Consider the following 25,464-nt stretch of genomic DNA (forward strand, 5'->3'; position numbering starts at 1 on the left):
TATATATATATATATACACACACACACACACACACACACACACACACACACATTACAGATCGTAAATACACAATTTAAGTTTTGTCAGACAATTTAAGTAAGTCTGGGATAAGATTTTTTTGGAAATAATTTTTCTTTTTTTAAAATAAAATTACTTTTATTCAGTATGGACACATTAAATTGATAGTAAAGATAATTCTAAAGTTACAAAAGACATCTATTTAAAATAAATGCTGTTCTTTTGATCATGAATCATGGAAAAAACAAATGGATCACAATTATTTAAAAAATATTAAGCGGCACAATGGATTTCAACACTGATGATAATAAGAAATGTTTCTTGAGCACCAAATCTAAAATATATTAAAACGATTATTTTAAATAGTAATATTTTTTTCATAATATTACTTTTTACTGTATCAAATAAATGCAGCCTTGTTCAGCTTAAGACACTTATTTCAAAAACACAAATAAATGTACTTTTAACTGATATTGTACATTAAAGTGTCAATGTAATATAACGTCAATATAATTAAATACAGTGTTTTTACAAGCAAGTAACAAACAATTACAAATTAAGTAGATTGGTCGTTTACAAAATTTAACAATAATTGTCAAAAATGGGCATACATTTCATTATTGACTCAGAAATAGTGCTTAAATATTCAATCTTAAATATTTAAATCTTAAATTTATCTTTATTTTCATTTCATAATGTTACTTTGTTTCACATTGTTTAAAATGATCAAATTTGGCTCTAAAAATGTGATTGGATAAACCTCGTTTGAAGCAACAATAAAAAGGCGATATAAGGACATGTGATCGTACATCAATTTAATTTTATGTTAGTTTGGCTAACAAACTATTTTCGCATGTCAAAATAATTGCTTACTTTAGTCAATACTATTAACACTGGTTTCTTTTAATCATGCTATTACTGTTTCTGCTTTACGTTGTGCCAAACAATCCCATTTAATTGCAGAAATATATAATATATTCTTAACTTTTTTACATTAAACCGTACAGTGACTTCATATGACTGTAATACAACAACTATAACTCATCCCTTCCTAAGGACAAAGGGACAACACTATGTTTCAATAATAGTAAACGGAAACATTGCAACAAAGGATATACCTACCCGCTCTCTACATTAGTGTGCACTGCTACAACAATTCCTTCCAGCACCTTCAAGGGGTCTGCATAATCTTTCAATGTGTCCTTGTCACCGCTGAAAACAAACACACACATTCGCAGCTTGAGATTTGATTCAATGTCTTGAGGCTTTTAAGTGGCTTTATGGCTGCAAACTTTGTGTGTGTGTGCACACCAAAGAAAGGGATTTTCATACTGAGGAATCTTAATGCTCTTCTGCTGATGTTCTAGCTGCAGGGTTCCTCCCTTCACTTCTGGCCTCATCTGTCTCCCTCCATTAAAGGTGTTAGTGTTATGCTTTTATGCATGAGGCTGCACCGACTAATTATGTTTCTATTAATAATTGCTTTGTATTTTTACGCCAACAATCTCTTTATTTCATTACTACTGCTGCAGTAAACACTTTGTAAATCTGGTGTTAAATAATCTGCGGCATACCTTTCTTCAGAGGCATCTTCTTCTCCGTGATGTAAACAAAAGCTCTCTTTTGCAGTTTCCTTCAGTGCTGTTGTTGTATGTTAGACTTCACTTTCTCTCTTTGGTTAGGTCAATGTAACATGAGCAATGCTTCGATGGGAATGAAAATCTTCCGTTGTGTTGCTTCCAAAGCATTCATGTTTCAACATATTTTGTATAATATATAATATGATTTACTTCAGCTGGATTCCCACAACTGTATCACATCACAGTCAGTGGATGTGCTGTATAAAACAATAAGTGATTTATTTTCTCTGGACTTTAATTAGCAGAGCGTTAGTTGGGACACATTTTTCTGCTTTGCCCTTGTAATCTGCACAGCAGCCCGTTTTATTGCAACAGCATCATTAAAATGTTCATATAGTGTTAAATTCAAAGAATTGCTCTGACATTTCTCTGGTACTCCAGCTATAATACGTTTTTAGAGGGTTTGTTTTTAATTCCAACATGAAATAATTCTCTTTCAATCATCTAAAATATTGCATTCTGATTGTAATACTTTTATAATAATCATTCAAAGATGTCAATGACTTTTCTATGATACTAATACTTAAAGTATTCCACATACAGAACTACAATACCATTCAAAAGTTTGGAGTCAGTAAGATTTTTTTAAGGAATTAAAAAAAAAAAAAGGATTAAAAAATTAAAAAAATCTATTTCAAATTAATGCTGTTCTTTTGAACTTGATCTTTTCATATATAAAAAAAAAATCACCTTTTCAGCAAAAAATTCAGCTTTGCCATTACAGGAATAAAATACATTTAAAATATATTGAAATAGATTGTTATTTTAAACTGTAAAAATATTTTACAATATTACTGCTTTTACCATATTTTTGATCAAATAAGTGCAGCCTTGGTGAGCAAGAGAGACCAGACTCAAACTTTTGAACGGTAGTTTATACAAGCCACATCATCCCAAAACTGATCTAATCGTTTATTAAGCAGATTTCAACTGCAAGCCATTTTCCAAATATCTCAGCATCCCTTCAGTATGCAAGAATTTTAGCATCTTCAATATTATGATGCAGACTGCAAAAACTTAAAACCTTGCTTTAAAATTCACTAAACACAACCACACACACACACACACACACACACCGGAGGAACACTGTGCTTCTAAAGGATTATTTATACATGAAACGTAACCATAATCTTTTACTCCCCAGATATAAACATCAATCATGAGCAGGTTGTAGACCACAGATTCCTCCTCCTTTTAAAAAAGATTTCTGACTTCTTAAAAAAGAAAACAGGCCGCAAGAAATCTAAGTAAAGCCGAGAATACAATTTGATGAAATAAACTTAAATAGTTTGACAATTCCCAGCGCCCAAATCATTTTATTGTTAATGATTCATTTGCCCACCTCTGCAAACCAGTAATTAGCAGCAGAATACAGGAACACGTTTTAGTTATAAGCAGTTACCTAGAATATGAATCACTCCAGCAGAGAAAAAAGCGGGAGACTGCATCTGAATAAAAGCGAACTGTAATCAATCTTAATTTTTCTGACCATCGTTTTCTCGGATTCAGGAGACCTTCACTAATACCGCCTGATTACGGATTGAGCTGAAACGTCTGATCAACACAGACTCACGAAGCAGGATGACTAATCAGGAGCTGCAGAAAGACGGGTTCCCGCTCTTTGATGGTCTTGGAGATTAAAAAAAAAAAAAAAGCCAAGTATTTGGTTTGAAAAAGCCTATTCACAGTACATGCAAAATGAATAAGTGAAAAGTAGGGATGTGTCAATAATAAAATCTTGAAATCCCATCCATTAATGAAACTTTGTTGTTTTGTTTAAAATGTTAAAATATGGAGCTATAAAAATCTGATTGGATGAGCCTTGTTCGAAGCAACAATAATAAGGCAATATATGTACATGTGATTATACATTAATTTAATTGTACTTGTACTATTGTACTATTATTATCTAATTAACTAGTTTCACATGTCAAAATTGTTAATTTTGAATAGTCAATTCAAAATATTAATCAAATTACTATACTGTGTAAAAAAACATCAAAATAAAAAAAAAGACAAAATAATATATTTTGAAATTAATTGTTTGTTTTTAAAGATTAACTTAAAAGTGAGCGACATGATGCAAAAGTAATGTACCATATTGTCCCGAATATAAGACGATATTTTTTTCTTGGAAATACATCTGAAAAAACGCGGTCGTCTTATATTCAGGGTCTAGACTTTGACATGTCAATAATACACCCACAACACTAGGTGGAGCCAAATACGCATAAAACGAGTGTGCCATGAAATACGTAATGTAATGCGTGTTGTAAAGATTGCGAGTAAAAACAAAAGAAAAAGAAAACCTGACCATGTAAAAATGTTGAAAATGAGAATGCACATTAAAATATGCAATACTGGCTGACTGGTTATATCAACACACACATTGATATTTGGTCATCCACTATTATGTTACATACTGACTAATGAAAGAAGAAGATCTAAACGAAAAATTTAAAATAACTGCCTTAAAGAGTTTCGCAAGTTGTGGTGGAAAATCAGAGATTGGAAAAAATCTAAGCTAGCACTACCTGCTCTCTGAATTGCTAGTATTACTAAGGACATGGTGTTATTAAGAACCAGCCAGCAGGGAAGGTGGCGACCTCCTAAAAGCAGGAGATGAAAGGTAAGAAAAAGAGAGAAAGTGAGCTGTAAAGGAGAGAGATGAGAGGCCAGGGCAGAGGCCAATGCTGTGTTTAACTCAATCAAGCAAAAACACATCCAGCCTGACACAGGTTAATAGAGGTATAGGCCATAAAGACAGAGACTGAGAGTGGAAAAGAAAGACAGAGAAAGCAATACCAGCGAGGATATAAAACAGACAGAGAGAAAATGAGGGTGATATTAAGAAAACGACATTGGCAAACAGAAATCTGCGAACTGCAGCTCATCGTACCTGAGAGCAGTTATGATTTGCTCCACTGCGTCCTGGACTATGCTCTCCGCCGACAGGTCGCTTGTTCCCACAGTGACTGCGAGCAGCTGCTCGATCCGTTCGAGGGGCTGTCCGTCCATGGCCATTGTGATGGCCAGATGGCGCACCTTAGATTGCTCGGATCTGGACAGGTCATAAATGCGACTGTACTTCTGCAAGAGCTCCTAAAAAAGACAAGAATACAAAGACATTAACACTAAATCATGCTCAAAAAACTCTTTATGCTCCCCATCCTCTGGCAGTAATCAATGAGTAATATGTTAATTAAGAATGTATATTTGTGGTATAAGTACCAAAAACCATCTCAATATATATTTTACAGCTCCTCTTCTCTCAGGAGCTCTGCTGAGAACAGGTCGATTTTGGCCTGTCTAATTAATATTCATAAGCCTCTCTTCTGATTGGCCTGTTGTTTTCTGAGGGAGCACGGCCAGGCCAACCACAGGTAACTAGGGTCAGCCGACGTCACAGCGCTAGCTGGAGGAAGCAAAACAGGGGAAACTGGAGGCGGCCCATTCAAACCAGCGCACTGAGTGCAGATTCGGCTACATAAGGAGCTTAAAATATCATCTTGTTGTGATGTTGGGTGCCAGAATCGACGTAATACAGCCTCAAATTAGAAATTTGATCGCATATCTGCTGCCACTGCCAGACAAAAAACCGACGACAGCTGTGGTTAAACGCGATAAAACGAGCAGACTGGACAGAAACGATCGTCAAAAATGCTCACGTTTGCAGCGCACACTTCTTATCAGAAAAGGTTCAATAAAGTATTGTCTTTTGTTGTTATGGGCGCGTCTACAGATTTCTTGCCATAGATGTATATGTTTCTTGCATCTGTATGAAATAATGTCTGTGTACATGTGTGTAAAACAACAAACTGACGATTTATATATAATCATTTGTAATTGTATATACATTGTTGTGATTAATTGTGGCTGGAACAATAATGTAGCCGTAAAAATATTTGCCTGCTGAAGTTGAAATGTATATACATCTTCATCATGACTAAGTTAGATAGACACGGTGAGTTTGTCTGTACTATACACGTTAGATGTCATCCACCTCATAGTAACAATGCTGTCAGATCGTCCAACCTTTGAGTGAGAGTGTACGTTACAGGTCGGCCGATCTGGTTTCGTGGTTAAAGTTAACCTTTTTGACATGTTTCCGTGTTGTTGTTGCTCAGCAATGGCATGGACGCGATGTTGTCTGGGGGTTTGGCAAAAGGAGAGTGGGACTGTGGGCGGTGCTCGGGGTGGTGACTGAAGGCGGTGACTGTGTAGTTCTGACGTCACCTTTTTTACGGAAGTCACAACGGTTCGTGAAAAATCACAGCTACTTTATGCAGACTGTGTGAATTTTACTGTGGACTGACTGTTTTGAAACTTATATGGTAGTTAAATTGCCCCTAGACCTCAGTTATCGAGAAAAAAGCCAGGACATTTCAGTTTTGACAACATGGGACCTTTAAGTAAGTAGCATTGCTACTTTAATTCAGTGACTCTCCTACACTGGTAGGTTGCAGGCAGCAAGGCAACTGGAACAGAGATTTCCACTGCAGTTTCCGCGATCGTGCACATTCCTATGGGAGCATGTTGTGTGACATGGTGAAGGTGTGTCGGTAATAAGATGCGGCAGTATCTGCTCAATAAGTGTGCACTGTAAAAATGAATCCATATATTTCCATATACAAATGGCTCAATGTGTGAATTTAAGAAACCACAGGCTGACATGAACTGCCTGCTACTATCCTGCAGACAGGACATCAGCTACAAGCCTGCCAATCAATCACAGCCATTGTCACACAGCTCAGGAAAGTGAGAAATTGTGAAGGAGAAAGAAAAAGAAAAAAAAAGAAGGAAAAAGAACAAGTAAGATGGGCACTTACATAATATTTAAGGCCCTGCTTACAGTTAGCATCCGTCTTAGATGATCAAATCACAAGAGGACAGTAACATTTTGTATGTGTGTGTTGAGAAAATACCTCTTGGCTTGTCTTGAGTGACAGAGGGAAAGAGTGGCTCAGAGTCTCTAGATGGGCAAGAGACTGCTGTATGTGAGTGAGGGTGGAGTCAAAGCTGGAGGCGGAGTTTTCACTTCTGTCATCATTAGCCTTTTTCTTACTCTTGTCGCTAATTCCTTTTAGAGCCTTCTGTGCGCGCTTAGTGATCTCCAGCCGGGACTCTACTGAGAGCTAAACAGATACAAAAAACACACACACAAAGGAAAGAGAAAAACAAATGTCAAATCTAAAGTGTTTTTTTTTTTCAATATTCAATCTTTTTTTTCTATGCCAACTTAAAAAAATATAATGATACCCCTTCCTATAAAAAGGCAGCTATTTATTTTCATATACATTAAGATAAATGATTATAATATTAATATACATTATTTATACACTACCATTACAAATTTTGGGCTCGATCAGATTTTTGTTTTTTAAAGAAGTCTCTTATTTGATCAAAAATACAGTTAAAACAGTGATACTGTTAAATATTATTACAATTTAAAATAACTATTTAGAAATTATTCTAATATGCTGAATTAGTTCTTGAGAAATGTTTCTTATTATTATCAATATTGAAAACAGCTGTGCTGCTTAATAATTTGTGGAAACTCCAATACATATTTTTTTCATGATTCTTTGATGGACAAAGTTCAAAAGAACAGCAGTTTTCCATCATCAAAATAAATAATCCCTATAATAATAGTGAATAAAAATCAATTCTAAATGGCTTTTAATAGTCACCCACAGGTGACCCCATATAGTAGAAGCTACCCAGAATTGGCCCACAATCTGAAATGGAGAAATGTGCTCATGCTTTTCTGCTTATAAACATATTCAGTCAGCAATAGGCCGTTATTCTGCTGCATATCTACTATTATAATCCCCAACTCTAATGATATAGCATAAATCGGTCTCATCTCATTTCTCATCCAGATTCATCTCGGTGAGAACACTTCACATGCCTGGATTCATCTTATACTGTTTACCTCTGACACTCCCCTCCTACACTCTCCTGCTGTCATTTACGCACACGTACGTTAACTGTATTTACTCACGGTTCACACAGTCAGTGTTGGGCAAGTTACTTCCAAAATGTAATACATTATATGTCTACAGCAGAAGCATGGCAGATGTCATTGGTTGTTTTTCCCTGTGGTATTCTTGAGCACCAAATCAATGCTGCGCTCACCTTAATGGTGGGAGTGGGTGTGTGTTTATGGCAATGAGTGTTTGTAACTTGCTTTCTGCAAAATCTAATCATTATAACATTATATCAACATAACAATCATTACAATAACATCATCTGAACACTCCAGGGGCCACCGAGCATTAGCGATTAGCCTTTTGATTACAGAGGCTCATTTAGGATGTTTGCCACAGGGCCGTGTGTATGTCTTTTTCTGTATGCACGTGGATGTTTGACTTGCAGGCAGAATAAATAGTAAATGAAGCCATCTGTGAGAGACAGGAAGAGATGAGAGGTGCTAAAACATCAAACAGCACTTAGTAGACATGAACATGTCCAGAGAAGTCTGTGAATACACCATATGCATAAGTTATGGCATATACATGTGCATGTGTTGATTTTAATGATTCATGTTATTGGACAACAGACTTTAAACATGTCAATCTGGGCACCGTGCTTCACTAAGAGTCTATGAGAGCATTTGCACTGGACAAAGCATCTGACTTGATGCTATAAAGTGGATACAATGTGGAAAATACATTAATAATCACTTTAAAAGTGCATTTTTTAAATGGAAAAAGCATTGATTGCTTTTCTATAGTTTCAAATACATTTGTCAATTTTAAAGTCATTTATTTACATATTTATTTTTCAAATTAAATTGACTCAATTGATATGTAACAGGTAAATGTATCAGTAAACCAATAAATAAATGTTTCAAATGGACAAAAAAATAGACATTTAAAACTATTTATTTGATTCATGTTTAAAACGTTTGTTCAATAACAATACAATGGTACATTAAGAAATAATTTAATTGCACCTTTTAAATTGCAATTAAAAAATGTTCTTCTTTGCAATTTTAAATAAATTTTTTATTAGCCAATTTAAAAAGTGATTTATTTACGGATTAATTTTTTATGTAATACATTGATAATCATTTTTAAATTTTTAGTTTTAAGTGGCCCTTCCAGTCCTCCATTAAGCTCTCAAATGGGCGGGAAGCGAATAATTTAAATGATCATGCATTTGACTGACAGTCTTTGAAATAAAAACACAGCTGTTTGCTTATAGATAAAGATACATTTATAATCATGTCTTGTACTCACTGTAATTTTTGTCAAATAATTTTTAATTTTTTTTTTAGTTTGAAAGGATTTTGTAAGTACAACTTCGCAGAACCCCAAAAAAACCCACTCATTTTCTGCATTAGACTCACCTTATTGGCAGCTTCAGGGGAAAAGGTAATGGCATCCAAGAAGTTAACAGAATCTACAGGCAGAAGTCGGTCAAAGTATTTGGCACAGGTGTCATAGGCATGCAGGAAGTCGTGATCACTCTGGGGGGCTTTTTTCAGCACATGTTGATCCCCTTCCCAGAACAGTTTATGAAGCCAGGTGGCATGTACAGCGCTAGAGGCAAGCGCTTCACCTCCCTTCTGGGGGATTCGAGGGGCCAATTTGGAGATTGACAGGACGTTCTGGCTGGTCAGTACCGGCTCCAGAGCCTTCAAAGGATCGGAATCCTCATCTGTCAACTTCTTATAGTCCAGACCTAAGCAATAAGACATGATTTCGGCATCATATAGAACACAGACTGGGGCTAGTTGTCACACTACAGTGAATATTTCTCAGGGTGGGTGTGTTTTTTATAAAGTCAATTTCTGTATAAATACAAACCTCAAAGTCTACAAAAAGCTATTTTTGCCCATTATTCACCAGTTCACTGAATATGTTGACCTTTTGTGACCATGTTGTCACTCTACAGGGGCAAGTTGTCACACTGGAATCCATTATGTGAAATTTGAGAATACTCTTTTCATCTCTACTAATCCAAAAAATGGGACATTTATTGCAGTTTCAAGCTTTCATGTGGTTTCTATTTGTGTCAATCTATGTGAATAGGTGGAAATATCAAGTCAGACAGACAACATTACACTGACACACAAGGTCTCATCAGGGCATTAAATATTGAAACACCTGACTCTGAGAATGGGCCCATCTCACGACAAGGGTAAGAAGGGCATTCAACACATACATACACTCTAACAGACAAAGATGTGGGAAAAAAGGGTTTGGGTTCTCTCCCTTGGGTTGTGGCAGATGATATGAACAGTCTTTACAGGACCGTGTCTGGAAGCATGTATGAGACAGAGTGTGTTTCCGGTGCCTACTAAGTGTGAGTGTTAAAAAGGGAAGGTATCAGTTGAGACAGGAGAGAGTGTGGTGTGAAAACTCTCTGACAAACTCCCCTCCTGTCCTCTCAAAACACTCTCTCCAAGATTATCAAGTTTAAACAAGACGACGTCATTTTTGAGTCAAAAGTCTGTCTTAGGTAAGGTATTTTTATGATATTGAAGAAGTGACACAAAGCAACTCAGAACCATAATATTTTAGTATAAGACTATAAATAATAGACGTATACTGTTCAAAAGTTTGGCATTGGTACGATTTTTAAAATGTTTTAATAGAACTCTCTTGCGCTCATCACCATGTCTGCATTTATTGGATTGAATATACAGTAAAACAGTAATATTGTGAAGAAATACTACAATATTTGATATTTAATAATATATTTTAAAATGTAATTAGTTCATGTGATGGTAAAGCTGAATTTTTAAAAGCCATTACTCCAGTATTCAGTACCACATGATCCTTCAGAAATCATTAAAATATGCTTGAAAATAGTTGTGATGCTTAAAGGAGACATATTATGCCCTTTTTTACAATATGTAATATAAGTCTCTGGTGTCCCCAGAATGTGTCTGTGAAGTTTCAGCTCAAAATACTCCAGATCATTTATTATATCATTTTGAAAATGCCTATTTTGAGTGGAAGCAGTGTCACAAAAAACAGTCGGTTATGTCTGTGAAGGTAAACAGCTGGCAAATAAATCGCATGTTTATTTTAGATCTGTGTGGCAGCAGCAATATACAGTAAATAAATCAATAAATCCACTGCTAGTCTCCTCTGAGGCAGGGACTCTAAATAGTGTTCTGTGCTCGTCTGTGCAGCCAAAAACAGAACAGTTAGCATGTTTTGCTCAAACTTTCGCCATGGCATTAGATCTGGTACACCGTTGTTGCTTGCGAAATCAAATGACAGCGCCGTGGGTGTAAACTTACAGATTAAGGGGCGGTAATATTATAATGAAATCCCTTTGCCACGTCACCAAGGGAGCGAAATCAGACGTGCTCGTTTTCTCAGACGCTTTCAGAAAAAGGCTTCCCAAAACAAAGTTACTGGGTTAATCTTTTTCACGTTTCCTTGGTTAGTAGATGCACTGGGGACCTGATTATAGTACTTAAAACCTGGAAAAGTCAGATTTTCATGATATGTCACCTTTAATATTTTTGTGGAAACTGTGATACATCTTTTTCTGGATTATTTGATGAATAGAAAGTTCATAAATACAGCATTTATTTGAAATAGAAATCCTGTGTATCATTATAAATGTCTTTACTGTCACTTTTGATAAACTTTATGCATCCTTACTGCATCTAATTTCATTCAAAAAGAAAAAAATTTTTACTGACCCAAAACAGTAGTTCTCTCTCTCTCTTTAACGGCAGGCACATGTAATTGTATTCAGAACTAATTAATAGATAAGCGCACCGGCTGTGAATCTGGACAAAAAAATTCACATAAGTACACAACTCTCATGCAGTTATGAGTGAATGATCCCGGTTAAGTTTGCCATTATCACATGCATCACATGCAGTGCCCCAATGCTGGAGAGAGAGAGAGGTACATAGCTAATGAAATCATTCAAACCTTACTCCATGTCTCATGTGCTTCACAATAATCTTTCCTTTCTTATCAGAAAAGAACAAAAATGTATTGTACGCGGGCTAATTAACATTCCTCTTACTTTCATTGGCACCCTCACAGCTCAGTGACCCATTTCCCATTGTCTCAGCTGGAGAGAGATGTGTCATTACATGGAAAATTTCTGGTTATGGTGTTGATTGACATACTTGCAAGCAGGAGCTGATTTATCGCTTCATTTGTGTTACCAGGTCGGCTAGGTATCGATTGAATCCTCTTTTCTTTACAATGATTTTACAGTCATCTCACTGCTGGTTGCATCCAACATTTTTGCAACACAGGCTTTGTTCACATTTGGCTTTCAAATCTGATCTTTAAGATTGGAAGTGATGAAATCTGATGTGTTTGTTTGGACTCACCGACGGCGACGGCTTTGAGCTTCTTTAGCAGTTTGAGGTGCGTGTCGTGCTTCATAGCAGATTGAGGGAAGTAGCTTGCGCAGCCGCAGTTCTCCAGAAGAGTGAAGTAGAAGAGGAGTCGGAGCTGGTCGGTTCCGGCTATACTGGGGTACACATATTTAGTCATGTGTGTGTAGAATGACTCCGGGTTGGTCTTTAGAGTCTCAAACAGGCCCAGAGCCTCCGTTCTGTCCTCGATGTCTTTGGTGGAAAGCCTGAAGGAAGACAGAAATGAGAGATGGATGGCAATGGAAGACTGTAAGGTGAGAGAAATGAGAGAATGAGCAGTCGTAGCCAAGGCCTGTTGAAGCAGTGATCACTCAACCTTTGCAAATTGCTTGTAGAGAATCAATTAAGGCAATGTGCAGGCATTTTCCCCCCCAATTGTCCCCCGAACCAGATGAGGTACATTAAGGTCGTTGTTAATATGCTGTGATGGCCCACTCGTGCTGGAGAATTGATTTTGTTTAATCTAAAAGAACTTCATCAAACTACTTAAAGTCCATTAAACTTTATTCACTGTGGTTTGACCACTTCCAGGACCAAAAAAAAATAAAAAATTCAAGCAGTAAATTATAGCCTATGGCGAGTGTTTACTGACCCACCATAAATCTGATGTCAGGTTTGGATTCTATGGGTGACATGTTTTTTGTCAGCGCTGCTCTGATTTCCATAATTTATCTTCATGGTGACTTCATAAGCAGGCGTGTGGACTGGCCCTCCACCTCAGTCTAATTGAATGGCTTTTCAGAAAAGATAAACAGCTTTACTGCACCACAGAATACCCCATAGCAATTCTGATGCATGGAAATGTTTTATAGAGTTGAGTTATCAATAAATTACCATGTGAACCTTCAATGACTGCCAAGTCCATTTATCCAGCAGGTCTGCTGATGCTGTACATGAGGATGTAACGTGTGAGAGGGCAGGGGTTGGAGAAAGAGTCGTAGAGAGAAAGAGAGGGAAAAGACATAAAAAGCATGCTGACTCGCAAACAGGACAGGAAATAAAAGATGGAGTCAGATAAGTGGGTTGCGGAGACCTCCACAGGGGCAGAAAAAAGGCCACTTAAAATTCCAATGTCATGAAAATGAATTTTCTGCGTTTGCACATTTTTAAAATTGTTATTGGCGTTTTCTGATTGTTTTGGACAATGCAAGACAATGATCTGAAACACAAGCAAGTCTAATAAGAGAACGGTTGAAAGAAAAATTTAAAAGTTCTCAAATGGCACAGTAAGTTCCTCACATAAACTCCACTAAAATGCTGATGGAGGAACCTGAAATGCGCTAGCATGCTCAAAAGTCCACAAATGTCACAAATGAAGCAGTTCTGCAAAGAAGGGAAAACATGCATAAATAACTACACAGTAAGTATTTGGCTGCCATTATTGCCGCCTAATTGCTTTCTTTAATAGATACATGAAACATGTAAATATAAAAATTTATTTAATGTAAATCTCTGTGTTTTTAGTTCACGTATGCCTTCATAGGTTCTTGTTGAAGTTCTAATTATATTCAGTGTAAAAATATGCAAAAATACGTGGGGGAAATATATGGGGGTGCAAAAAATATCCCACAGCACTGCAAATTAGTTAGTATAAGGCACTTTCTACAAATACTGCACAATTTGGTTTCTACTTTGGTTACCTTCTATAAAGAATAAGAGGCACAAATCCCATATTTCGGTTGTTAGAAGTATAGTGTCAATACGTTTTTTTATTGTTGGTTTAAAAGTCTCAGAAGGTTTTCACTTTAGATGATCTTGTTTGGTCCAACATCTATTCTAATTAAAAAAAAACTATAAAAATAAATATTTATTTATTCGTTTAATGACTAGAAGGGCACTTCTAGATTACAGAAAAAACAGGTTCCAAGCCTCTGCGTCTTCCCTCTGTGTGCCATTGTTTGAGACATAACGTACAGAAACATTCATAGGGCACATACAGGTCTCAACATTTGTGTAGGTAAACACTGTACCTGCATGTTCTTATTGTGTTACAGCACAATCATATTCAGCGTTAATGCAACAAAATGAGTGAGCTGCAGGGTGCATGTGGCCATTTGGACAGAGCCCAACACTTATCCATTGTCTACAGAGCATAACCCCTATGGACCTTAACTCATGTTTTATGGATATGACTATACTGGCTGGAGGCACGATGTCTTGGGGCCAGAAAGAGAGACAGAAAGAGCAATGCAGAGAGATGAATGTGAGACAAGCTGGAAAACAACAACAGGCCACAACAAAGTGAAGAAAAGAGGAAGAAGATACCAGAGACAAAACAGGTAGGACAGAAATTACAGGAAGGAAATGCGGCAGGGGAGAGATAAAAAGGGAAAGAGGAGCCTCTGACTGCAGTCTGCTTATTAACACAGAATAACTGCTTTTAACAGGATCAATACTTCACTAAACACAGCAGCCATTAATCCTGTCTCCTGCTGCAATTACAAACCCAAGAACAGATAAAGGGTGTGTGTGAGAGACACAGAGGCAAAGGCTGAATTCAAACGGAATTCTTCATTCAAGGGCAGACTAAGGCACTGACCCTCTTCAATATATATATTGAATATATATAACCGATAGTTACAGTCCTCTAATTTGATTGGCCAAGTGGCATTCCAAGGGTGGGGACAGAGTCCAACAGCATTGGGACATTCCAAAATAGATTATTTGAGTGGTGCAGAGCAATATTATTTATTTATTTGATTTTTTTTTTTTTCAGTTATTTGAAAATGAAATTAAAACCCTGGAGTGGACCTGGAGCGGAACAATGACCGAATTCTTTTAACAGGAAGGGGAAGTTGCTGTTGCTCTGTATTGTATGTTGTCAAGCAATGCTCAGATTGACTTGCAGCAAAGATCAATGCTGTGGCTTATTTTTAAACCATTTGAACCAGAAAAAAGTATATTAACTGGTAACATGCTGTCTTAAATGTGTCTTGAAAAGTTACTTTATAGTAACTTCATGATTATGGAACTATTGTAAAAGCAATATTACATTGCAATTATGCAGTTGGTCTGAATATTATATGGTTATATAACGGTTTCAAGCTTTGGAAAATCTAAATTAAACATGTCAAAAACTACATACATGGTACAATAGGCTACAAAACGTTTGTGTGTTCCTTCAGCCCCGTTGTACCCTATCTTTGGTTGTAAATTAGTGCAAACCTCAGCTTAATGAATAAAATGAAAAAAAGCAAAAAAAAGGGCATTTGATGTCAACAAAATGTCTGTTCAATTTGAAATAGCAATTAGAATCTGGCTCAAAATGCATTCAGCTATAGAAGCTAATACTTTATATGGCAGTCGGGTTTGAGGTCTTCTACTGAATCATGAATTTGAAAACTGGAATAAAACCCGATTTGAAGCCATTCATGCAGAGTTTTGTAAGAGTATCCTCAGGGTACACAGTGCACCTAACAAAGCAAGCTGGCCAGAAAAAGGTCAAAGCCCTACAGTATATTAATCTGCATTGAACAAGGAACCAATGGAAATATCTAAAACTGAGTAACCTTAACTACCATATTCAAGCTTTTGAAAACCATTCCATTAAATCTGTGAAGAGCCCATTCATTCATGTGGTCCAAAGCATGACTAATATGACTGAAATGACTAACAAGAATCTGGCCTAGCCAAATGATCAATGCACAAAAATAAACTGACTAAAACAATACAAAGGAAACTGCAATGTTATTTGGCCCCAAACAGAATATACAACAACAGAGTACCAGAGAAAAAACATGACTTGGTGCAGACTGAAAAATCAGGCTGGCATCAAAGAAAAACGGATATAAACAAAGCAGCTGTCCAGAAAAAGCAAGATAAGTTTGGACTGACCATCTGTCCTATGTAGGATTTAGGAAAAATATCCCACATTTGAAACATTTTGTCCTGATTTCTGAAAGTTGGAGTATAAAACACAATTTCAGTATCTGGTAAAAAAAAGAAAATAAATAATAATAATAATAAATGAATAAATAAATGATAATGCATACCACTTGCATGAATTCAGAACTCACAGTAAATACTTAATTTATAGTGTTTATTCATTTTAAGTTTTCACAATTTAATATTTAACTTAAATTTTAGTATTATTTCTTCTATTATGCTTAAGTTTGCAAATGCTTTGGCAATACAAACCATCTGTCATATCAAAGCACACTGGAATGGAACGGAATTGATTTTAACTAATTGGAGCTGAATGGAATGGAACTGAATTGAACCGTTTATTTGAACTGATTTAAGCTGAATGGAATAGAATGTAGCATTATGGAATGAAACTGAAGCGAATGGAATCGATGCAAAGCCAATTTGAGTAATTTCAATCCAAAGCAAAAGCAACCATTTCTATGCAACTCAATTGCACAGAACTGCTTTAAAGCTCACACATGACAAAAGGGTTCAACTATTTTACATTTCGAATGACTATGTATCAATAAATCTGACCAAAAATGGGGAAGATGCTTAAGAGGCCAAATTACCTCATGAATAAAATAAATCTAAGCATTTACATAACTCTGCTGTGCCTTGTGACATACTAAAATTAAACCATCAGGGAAAAAAAAACAAAAAAAAAACAAAGGACTGGCCCTTTTTCAATGCCTTTGAAATTACATTATATAACCACATCATATGCAAATCACATAAACTGAGTAAATAACATAAACGATGCAAAATATGTGTTTACAAGTCCTCATCAGTCAGAAAAGCCTATTTCCTGACAAATTAACAAACAGAAACTGCAATACAATAAAACTTTTGATTAATTGCCAAAGTTGCTCAAACTCCCTCTGGTGCCATTCTCTTTTGATAACATCTTTGATGTGGGGGAATTTTAGAGATTTCATGTTCTACACAGAGCTACCAAAAAAAACCATGCTAATGAGCATGCAAGGACTCTCACAGGTGGAAAAAAATAAATAAATATCACATTCATAGTAAATCAGTTTCACCCAAGCAATCTGTACTAAACAAGTGAAGTCAAATGAGTGCATGTTTATGTAGAGGGAGGGAGGGAGAGAGAGAAATATTCAGGGTGATTAAACCCGGTGAGAGATGGAGAGGGAGTTGATTAGACCAGGCTTTGAACAATGATTCAGCTGCAAATTTACCGTGCGCACGTTGTTTGTGTGTGGATTTTCAAAGCCTCATAAAAATGACTACAAAATTGTTTAAAAAAAACAAAGAGCTTTCTAGCCTTTGCTACTAAACTACAGGTCTGGCAAATCGCACAAACCGATCGCCTGGAAGCCAGTCTCTGCAATCGATCCATGCAATCTTCTGTTTGCGCTTCTAGAGCGCCGGGGTCGCAAGGTTCTGATCTGCTGGGGCCCCTCACGTCGAGGAAAAAAAACGGTTACTTGTGGAAGACATTGCTTCTAACTCAGGTTTTGCAGGCTCAATCCTCTGAAAAAGTGTGCAGTAAATCTTGAGTGTGAGTGCTGCTAATGTCTGCTGTGTGTGTGAAAGTATGAGTGTCTTACCCGCTATCAGTGAACAGAAACTCAAGGTGCGTCATGTGCACTTCCCAGAGGGGGATGCTGTACCGCTGAGCCAGAGAACGAGAGATCCCATACACACTCTCATCCAATGTCCTACATAGACAGAAAGAACAGATGAAATGATAGAACAAAAGATATATAGAATGACAAGACAGACATATAGATAAACAGATAGATATGCATAGACAGACAGACACAGACAGACAGATAGATAGATAATTTCAATAACATTTTTCATGAAACTTTTTTAGAACACTCAAGCTTCAGTTTTTAATTAGGTAAATTCAATCTTTCTAATCAAGGCCAAATTGGCAGACCGTCAAAGGCGTAACATATTCCTATAAATCCAGATCTGTCTTGCTCTGAAAGAATGATTTGATCCCTTTTCTGGCTGCTCTTGCAAATCAGATCTGCCCTGAGCTGCTGGAACTTCATTCTGCAGTTCCTACAGTAAGTACTGAATGTTGCCAATTCTTGCTATACCTTAGTCAGAGACTAACCCCAGACCCGTGATTCCAGTGCTCACAAAACTGAGTCTCATGCTCTGTAAAGCCAGAACTCTGGTTTGGATCAAAAGATCAATCCTGAAACATGAGCTTATATTCCAGAGACCAGCGGAAAGTCATACTCAAAGGACAGACAGATTAAAAGTTGTAGGATGTGTGTCATTCTCTTTCAACTCTGGACACATTCTTTGTGAATGCCAAGCGTCTGCAAAGTTGTAATCTACAGAAAAGGTCACTTCATACTTTCCATTTATGTCACATTAGAGATGACATTACCATTATTCTAAAATGTGAAAAATATTTTAAAAAATCAAAGACGAGTAGCTATCTTAATTTAAAAAGTATATGTTTTTGTAAACGTATACAGTATGTTTTTTTGTGTGTGTGGCACACTACTTACTCAGCCAGACCCAGAATAGTTTCTTTCTTGTACTGGTTGTCGCTGCTAAATCTCTGGACATCAACTCCACGGCCGAGTCCCTGTAGCACCTGAGCTTGAGTAAAGTCTGTCAGTCTCTCACTGTATAGTCTTAACTGACCAATCAGGACCTGCAGTTCCTCATCCCCCCAATCACATCCAGCGTGGTCTGTCACATGCTTGGTCACAAGACGAATAAGCTCTCTAGGATCAGCCTACATAGAAACAAAAATCAAAGAATCAATACTGTTTAAAAGGAGCAGCGAGTAAGACTGCAACAAAAGTGCTTAACTATGCAAAGTAGAATCTTTCACATTCTATCCATGAAAATGAATTGTACAGTGACAACACATATTCACAGTCTCCGATCCAATACCAATCCACTTATTCAACCATAAAACGTTCTATTTCCAAGATTAAACTAAATTGCGAATCTCAGATTCATAATGTGGTCTCACACTTCTCGACCTTTACAGTATATTGCCTCATTACTACTGTACACCATTGTAATCGTTATGCTAAGTAAGAATTTGAATTCAGTGTAATCTAGTTTGCCATGAGGAGAACAGAACAGGTTAAGAGCCTTGACAGAAGAACATAATCGAGAATGATTACTCACTAATCTATATGGAAATTATTACAACGGCATGTCATAAGTGTGATAACAGACTCTGATAATGGGAAGCTGTGTGGAATTGTGTATTGTTGAACTCTGACCATGTTCTGAGCTGACAATACGGACAGAAAAAAAGACAGTTTAGAGGTAAAGAAAAAGGTACAAGAAAATAAAAAAACATGAAAAGAAATGGAGCACTACGACAGACAGGCGTGTTAAGGAAGATAAAACACAGAGCAGGATAGAAGGATGAGAGAGAGATAGAAAAGACAGTGGAGCGAGGAAAAGACATGAGGAGTGGAATCTAGGATGAACTAGTTTTGATTTTAAAAATCATTCATTGTAAACAAAAATACAGTTTATGGTAATGTTAAATACAATTTAAATTTGCATATATTCAATGGTAATGTTAATAAACAATTATATTTAAAATATTTCAATTAATATTAAATATATTATACTATAATATTATAATATTATACTATTATAAATTAAAGATTATACTGTATATTAAACACCTACTACATATAATCAATACAGTAAAAAAAAACTGAAATTTGTTACAGATATTTAAGATATTATTTAAAGACATTTTATATTCTGCATGTCTCTTTTCATGGTTTCAATTTCTCTGCAGGCAATAATTCACAGTACAAAATAAAACGTGATCAGCACAATCCATGTTTATCCCAGTTTTTTTTTGTTTTTTACAGTTATCTCTATACTATTATAGTGTTTATTTATAGTTTGAATTAGCTTTCAATTTGTATATTTCAGTTTTCAATTTTAGTAATTTTGTTATGTGCTTGTTTTGTTTTGTTCTTTTTAAATATATTTCTATTTAGATTTAATGTATTTTTATGTCATGTCTAATAATTTTAGTAGTTCAACTTAAACTTATGTCAGACATTTTAGGTTTTTCATATAATATTTCTATTTTGTTTTACCTTTATTTCAAATAACTGAAAAATATTTTTTATTAGTTTTAAAAATGAATAAAAATAAAGTTTAAAAATCATTTGCATATTGGCATCTTCTACTCTGGTTACTTCTACCAACTGCCACATGAATCTAGGCACAGTTTTATGGTTAGCTGTCCATGACCAGAACAGACCTGTGACTCATTTTTAGGTCCCCTGTTGAGAGCCACTGATCTGTGGGATGCCGAAAAGAGATGTGATGGATGGATATGGTGAGCATTTGAATCCCCTCTCCGAGACAAGCTCTTTCATGATGAAACATCTTTATCCAGCTATTCCCTTTCTGTCTCGGTCTCATACTTTGTCTTTAGAGAGTGAGAAACCAACCATAAGCAAGACTCACCCTGTAGCTTATCTGTCAATTGCCATCCATCTTTTACTCTTCCTGTTCACACCTGCCGTGTTATGTGCGAGTGTAATCGGGTTCTCCGCGGCACCGAGTGCACATGTGAACTATAATAACAGTTCCTGTGGCTGATGCGCTAGGGGATTCAGGCAGGTTTTAGACGGTAATTACCTCTAATGATGTTAAAAGACCTTGTTGGATGGGTTAATGTGAGGTTCACTGCATATTTGCATGCTTTTAAGTCTGCAGTGCAGTAAAATAACAGACTTATCGCATTTTACATTCGCATCACATCTATTTATGCTAAATGTCCACAGGTGTGTGTACGAGAGTGCAGAGGTGGCTGGTTTAGTGCCTTCTCTGTAGGGCCTAAAATATAATGCTTGATCATTCACATTTTACGATTACAGTTTTTTGAATCGTAAATCAAAAAAATGATAACTGCGGCATCTAAAACCACTCAAAAGGTTTGGGCGGAAAACTAGTACGTGCTTACAAACACCTATTTAAATATAATGGGAATGCAGGTGGGCTGAATACGTCCTTGTGTGTGTGTGTTTGCTGTAGGCTATGATGAACGGTTGTGTACTCAGTGGTTTGTCTGCCTTGCTCTCACCCTGACAATTATGCTAAACAGCATTTTGATTCCTTTTCTCAAAGAGGCGAGCAACTGGGCTTCGCCCACCAAAGATCCAGCAGGATGGGGTTTATTTAAAAAAAAAAAAAAAAAAGGAATTTGTCTAAAGAGATTAAAGCCTCGCCTACTGATGCTTAATGCACAAAAAGAAAAGGACAAAAAAATGCACATAGTGTTAAAAGGAACATCCATCAACATCAAATAAAAGGCTGATAACTAATCTCCGCATCCTCGCTGGTACTCAGAATGCAATATTAAATTACAAGCTCGCGCTGTGTACGACAGACACAGCACTGGCTGTAAATGCATCAATCGTTAATAATGTATTTATCAAGCAAAAATATCTCTGTAAGCAGATTTCAAAGACCAAAGGTAGTCTTTTAGCTGTCGTGCCATTTTATAACCATCCTGGAGTTCTGTCTGTTATTCCACATTAGAGAATGGATGCGTGGTATAGTATACAGTCATGGCCAAAAGTTTTGGCAGTGACATAAATTTGGTGTTTTGCAAAGTCTGCAGCTTAAGCTGTTGTGGTGTTCATTCACATTGTTTCTAGATTATTGTGTAGAGTGATCAGATGCATTTTAAATAATTGCTAAAAGCTTCATTGGCCAAAAAGTTAACTTTTCACAAAAAAAATAATTTCACTGTTTTTTGATCCTGACACAAAATGATCAGCTAACATTAATTGACTAATCATATCAGCAGCACATGTGAAAGTGTGAATGAGTACTAGTCAGGGGAAATCACTATCATACTAAATAGATTGTAAGAGCAGACTGATCTGTTTTTTGATCCTGACACAAAATGATCAGCTAACATTAATTGACTAATCATATCAGCAGCACATGTGAAAGTGTGAATGAGTACTAGTCAGGTGAAATAACCATCATACTAATTAGATTGTAAGAGCAGACTGATTGCATGAACTATAATCAGCCCTGAGCAAGATATTTAACCCTAGACACTCGAGGGAGGTTAGAGACTAAGCAACAGTGGCGAATGGGATGCAGAAAAATATGATAGAAAATGTGTTTTATTGCAAATCTATAATTCATTTCTTCTTCACTATCGTTACCAATGATACTGTGTGACAGATTAGGTAACAAAATGTCATGTCAATTGTAATTGTATGTGTAGTACATCTATTAAAACTGAATCTACTACAGAAGATGATTAATTACAAAAGAATAGTTAATGGAATCGGAGTAGCGTTTTTTAATTATAATAAAATTATTATATTATTAATATTTTTACAAATATACACTACGGTTCCAAAGTTTGGTGGCAGCAATATATATATGTTTTTAAATAAATTAATTCCTTTATATTAGCAAGGACAAAAGGACTGACCAAAAGTGACAGTAAATTAAAAGACTTAAAAGTACAAACTTTCTATTCATCAAAGAATCCTGGAAAAATATTGTATCATGGTTTCCACAAAAATATTAAGCAGCACAACTTTTTTTATTTTTAAGATTGATAATAAAAAATGTTTCTTTAGGACCAAATTAGCATATTAGAATGATTTCTTTTTTCTTGTGGTTTTAAAAAAAGAAAAAAAAAAGTCAAATCGCACATAGAGTTCATTGTTTTGTACAAAATCAAAGTTAAGAGTTTTAACTTTACATTACATTTATGCGTTTATAACATTAGTTGGTATATGAAAATATAATGGTTTAAATAATTTTTAATATAATATTCATATACAGCATAGCCTAGGCTTTTTCAAAATTCTAAACCTCAATAAGACCAATTTGATGAAAATGTAACTTCCAGCCATATACAGTATATGTCCCTTTATAATGATTTTTGAAAGTGTTAATTTGTGTCAAATTTAGCGGAACAGAACCATGCGTAGTAGTGCGGAAGAATTTGACAAAAAAAAAAAAATCAGTTAATAAGTTATTAAAAAATGTTTAAAAATCAGTACAAACACAAACTACACTATATCAAAAGACTACTTTACCTTTGACTCAAACAAAGATTCATCTAAACTTAAGTAACTTCAAAGATCGCAGATCTTTTCTTTGGTTGAATAAAAGTAGAAAGCATGCATTTCTAGGGATGCACTGCTTTCATTTAAGACATGCGCTGCTTTCCATTTCAACAGAATCAGGAACAGAAAACAACACCGGTTACGGGAGAAAACACTTGCTCACTGTTAGTAGGGCGTCACAGTACAACAGGATCACAGACTCATTTCTACACAGAGAACATAATTATGCACTTAGATTTGAAAGAAACATCTTGTTGGGCTTAATTTGCAATGCAAAGGCAGCATGCCATTTGAGATGGAGCAGAATTCATCCAGAGACCCGACTGCACGCTCCTACGGACCTACTTACTTTCAATAGCAACACGTACATGTGCTGCCTGTGATAGTGATGATGTCTGAGGGGGATCTGCTTGGAAAAAAGGCAGAGGAAGCAAAGGAAAGCACAGGGATGGATGTGTGACAGGCGAGAGAGAGATTATGTGTTACGTGAGAGAGAATGAGGAGGTTTAAATTAAGAGAAAAGGAAGGATAAATGATTACCAATAAAAGAAATGGAGAGATGGAGAGAAAAAGCAAATGAAGAGACAAATGAATAAAGACGATGCGAATTTGACGAGGTACAAACGGCGGGGGCGTTTGAGGTCTGTTGTACAGCTCGTCTGCCGCAAGAGACCGTCTCCTTCAACAAATATCAGCAAACACGAAGCTAAATGTCACTTGGAAAGAGAACAGATGAAAATAAAACACAGAACATCATATTCTTTCTCTTTCCATCAGTGGTAATGGATTTTCTCCAGCATTTAACCAACGCCTCACAGAGGTACATTACCATCCATTAAGAGAAGTGTGTTCATGCGGATGTGTGAATTGACATACGGTGTACAGTAAACACTGGCCACTTATTACCTTAGCTTTCCTTGAAAAAAAAAGTCATTCTTAGTGCACATGTGGGCAGCGTGTGGCTGTGAATTCAGCGAACTTCAACCTTGAAAAGATCTACAAATAATAATTTCCTTCCATTACCTTTTGTATTGCTCTTTAAAGGGGAAGGCCATTCAAAGTTTCCAGTTCGGATGGGAAAGATATTGAAAAAGGGAACAATCTAAAGTATATATATTAAGAGTCTGTCATTATTTTATTTCCTGCTTCCACAACAGAAATGAATAACATATTAAAACATCTCAAATAAAATGTTTATTTAAACAGTATATTATAATATAATATTTCATAATTATTTTTTTTTATTAAATATATGCAGCCTTAGTGAGCATAAAAGACTCCTTCAAAATTGACCCCAAACCTTTGAACGTTAGTGTAATTATGAAAAAAGGAGAAAGAGATCACCTCAATGACATGTAAATCCACAACAGAAATGAATAACATATTAAAACATCTCAAATAAAAGGTTTATTTAAACAGTATATTATATTATAATATAATATTTCATAATTATTTTTTTTAATTAAATATATGCAGCCTTAGTGAGCATAAAAGACTCCTTTCAAAATTGACCCCAAACCTTTGAACGTTAGTGTAATTATGAAAAAAGGAGAAAGAGATCACCTCAATGACATGTAAACTGACAAATCACAGTTTATTTTGTTTTTATGTCCCCCTTCAAAACATTTAAAGGGATAGTTCACCCAAAAATAAAAATTCTGTCATCTTTTACTCATCCTCATATGTGCTTTCAAACCTGTATGACTTACTTTCTTCTGTAGAATACAAAAGAAGATATTTTGGAAAACATCTATATTTTTAGTAATATAATAAATGTCCTTGAGGTTCATTGTTGTTGGACCCCACTGTTCTTCAAAATATATTATTTTGTGTTTGCATTAATTAATAAAGTCATATAGGTTTGGAACAATGTGATGATGAATAAATGACAGAATTTTCATTTTTAGGCAAGTAAAACTGCCACTTTGCATAAAAGGAGAAAGAGATCACCTCAATGACATGTAAACTGACAAATCACAGTTTATTTTGTTTTTATGTCCCCCTTCAAAACATTTAAAGGGATAGTTCACCCAAAAATAAAAATTCTGTCATCTTTTACTCATCCTCATATGTGCTTTCAAACCTGTATGACTTACTTTCTTCTGTAGAATACAAAAGAAGATATTTGGGAAAACATCTATATTTTTAGAAATATAATAAATGCAAAATATATTATTTTGTGTTCCGTAAAAAAACTTAATAAAGTCATATAGGTTTGGAACAACGTGATGATGAATAAATGACAGAATTTTCATTTTTAGGCAAGTAAAACTGCCACTTTGCATACTGCACACTTGATCTTCCCAGAAACTGTGACTTTGTATCTGTGATCTGTGAACAGTGCTGCTTTATATTTTTCACTCTGCGATATAATTACAAGAACATTTCCTTGTGTTTTTTTTTTGTTGTCATCCTACCTATTCAGCCCGTAGCTAA

General features: G+C 35.7%; 1 protein-coding gene across 2 annotated transcripts in view; it reads right to left on the minus strand.

The window, feature by feature from the left end:
- Window positions 1-25,464, minus strand: part of nbas (NBAS subunit of NRZ tethering complex) — a 145,995-nt gene that overhangs the window by 39,783 nt on the left and 80,748 nt on the right. For both annotated transcript variants that reach the window (XM_016536040.1, XM_016536039.1), the window contains exons 41-47: window positions 18,433-18,665; window positions 17,509-17,619; window positions 11,981-12,234; window positions 9,014-9,348; window positions 6,585-6,794; window positions 4,559-4,761; window positions 1,142-1,231 (exon numbers count right to left, since the gene is read on the minus strand). In XM_016536040.1, the coding sequence (XP_016391526.1) occupies window positions 1,142-1,231; window positions 4,559-4,761; window positions 6,585-6,794; window positions 9,014-9,348; window positions 11,981-12,234; window positions 17,509-17,619; window positions 18,433-18,665 (1,436 nt within the window). The remainder of the gene's footprint in view (window positions 1-1,141; window positions 1,232-4,558; window positions 4,762-6,584; window positions 6,795-9,013; window positions 9,349-11,980; window positions 12,235-17,508; window positions 17,620-18,432; window positions 18,666-25,464) is intronic.

This window comes from Sinocyclocheilus rhinocerous, unplaced genomic scaffold (genome assembly GCF_001515625.1).
Source record: "Sinocyclocheilus rhinocerous isolate Xijiao unplaced genomic scaffold, SAMN03320098_v1.1 scaffold605, whole genome shotgun sequence".
Taxonomy (NCBI): domain Eukaryota; kingdom Metazoa; phylum Chordata; class Actinopteri; order Cypriniformes; family Cyprinidae; genus Sinocyclocheilus; species Sinocyclocheilus rhinocerous.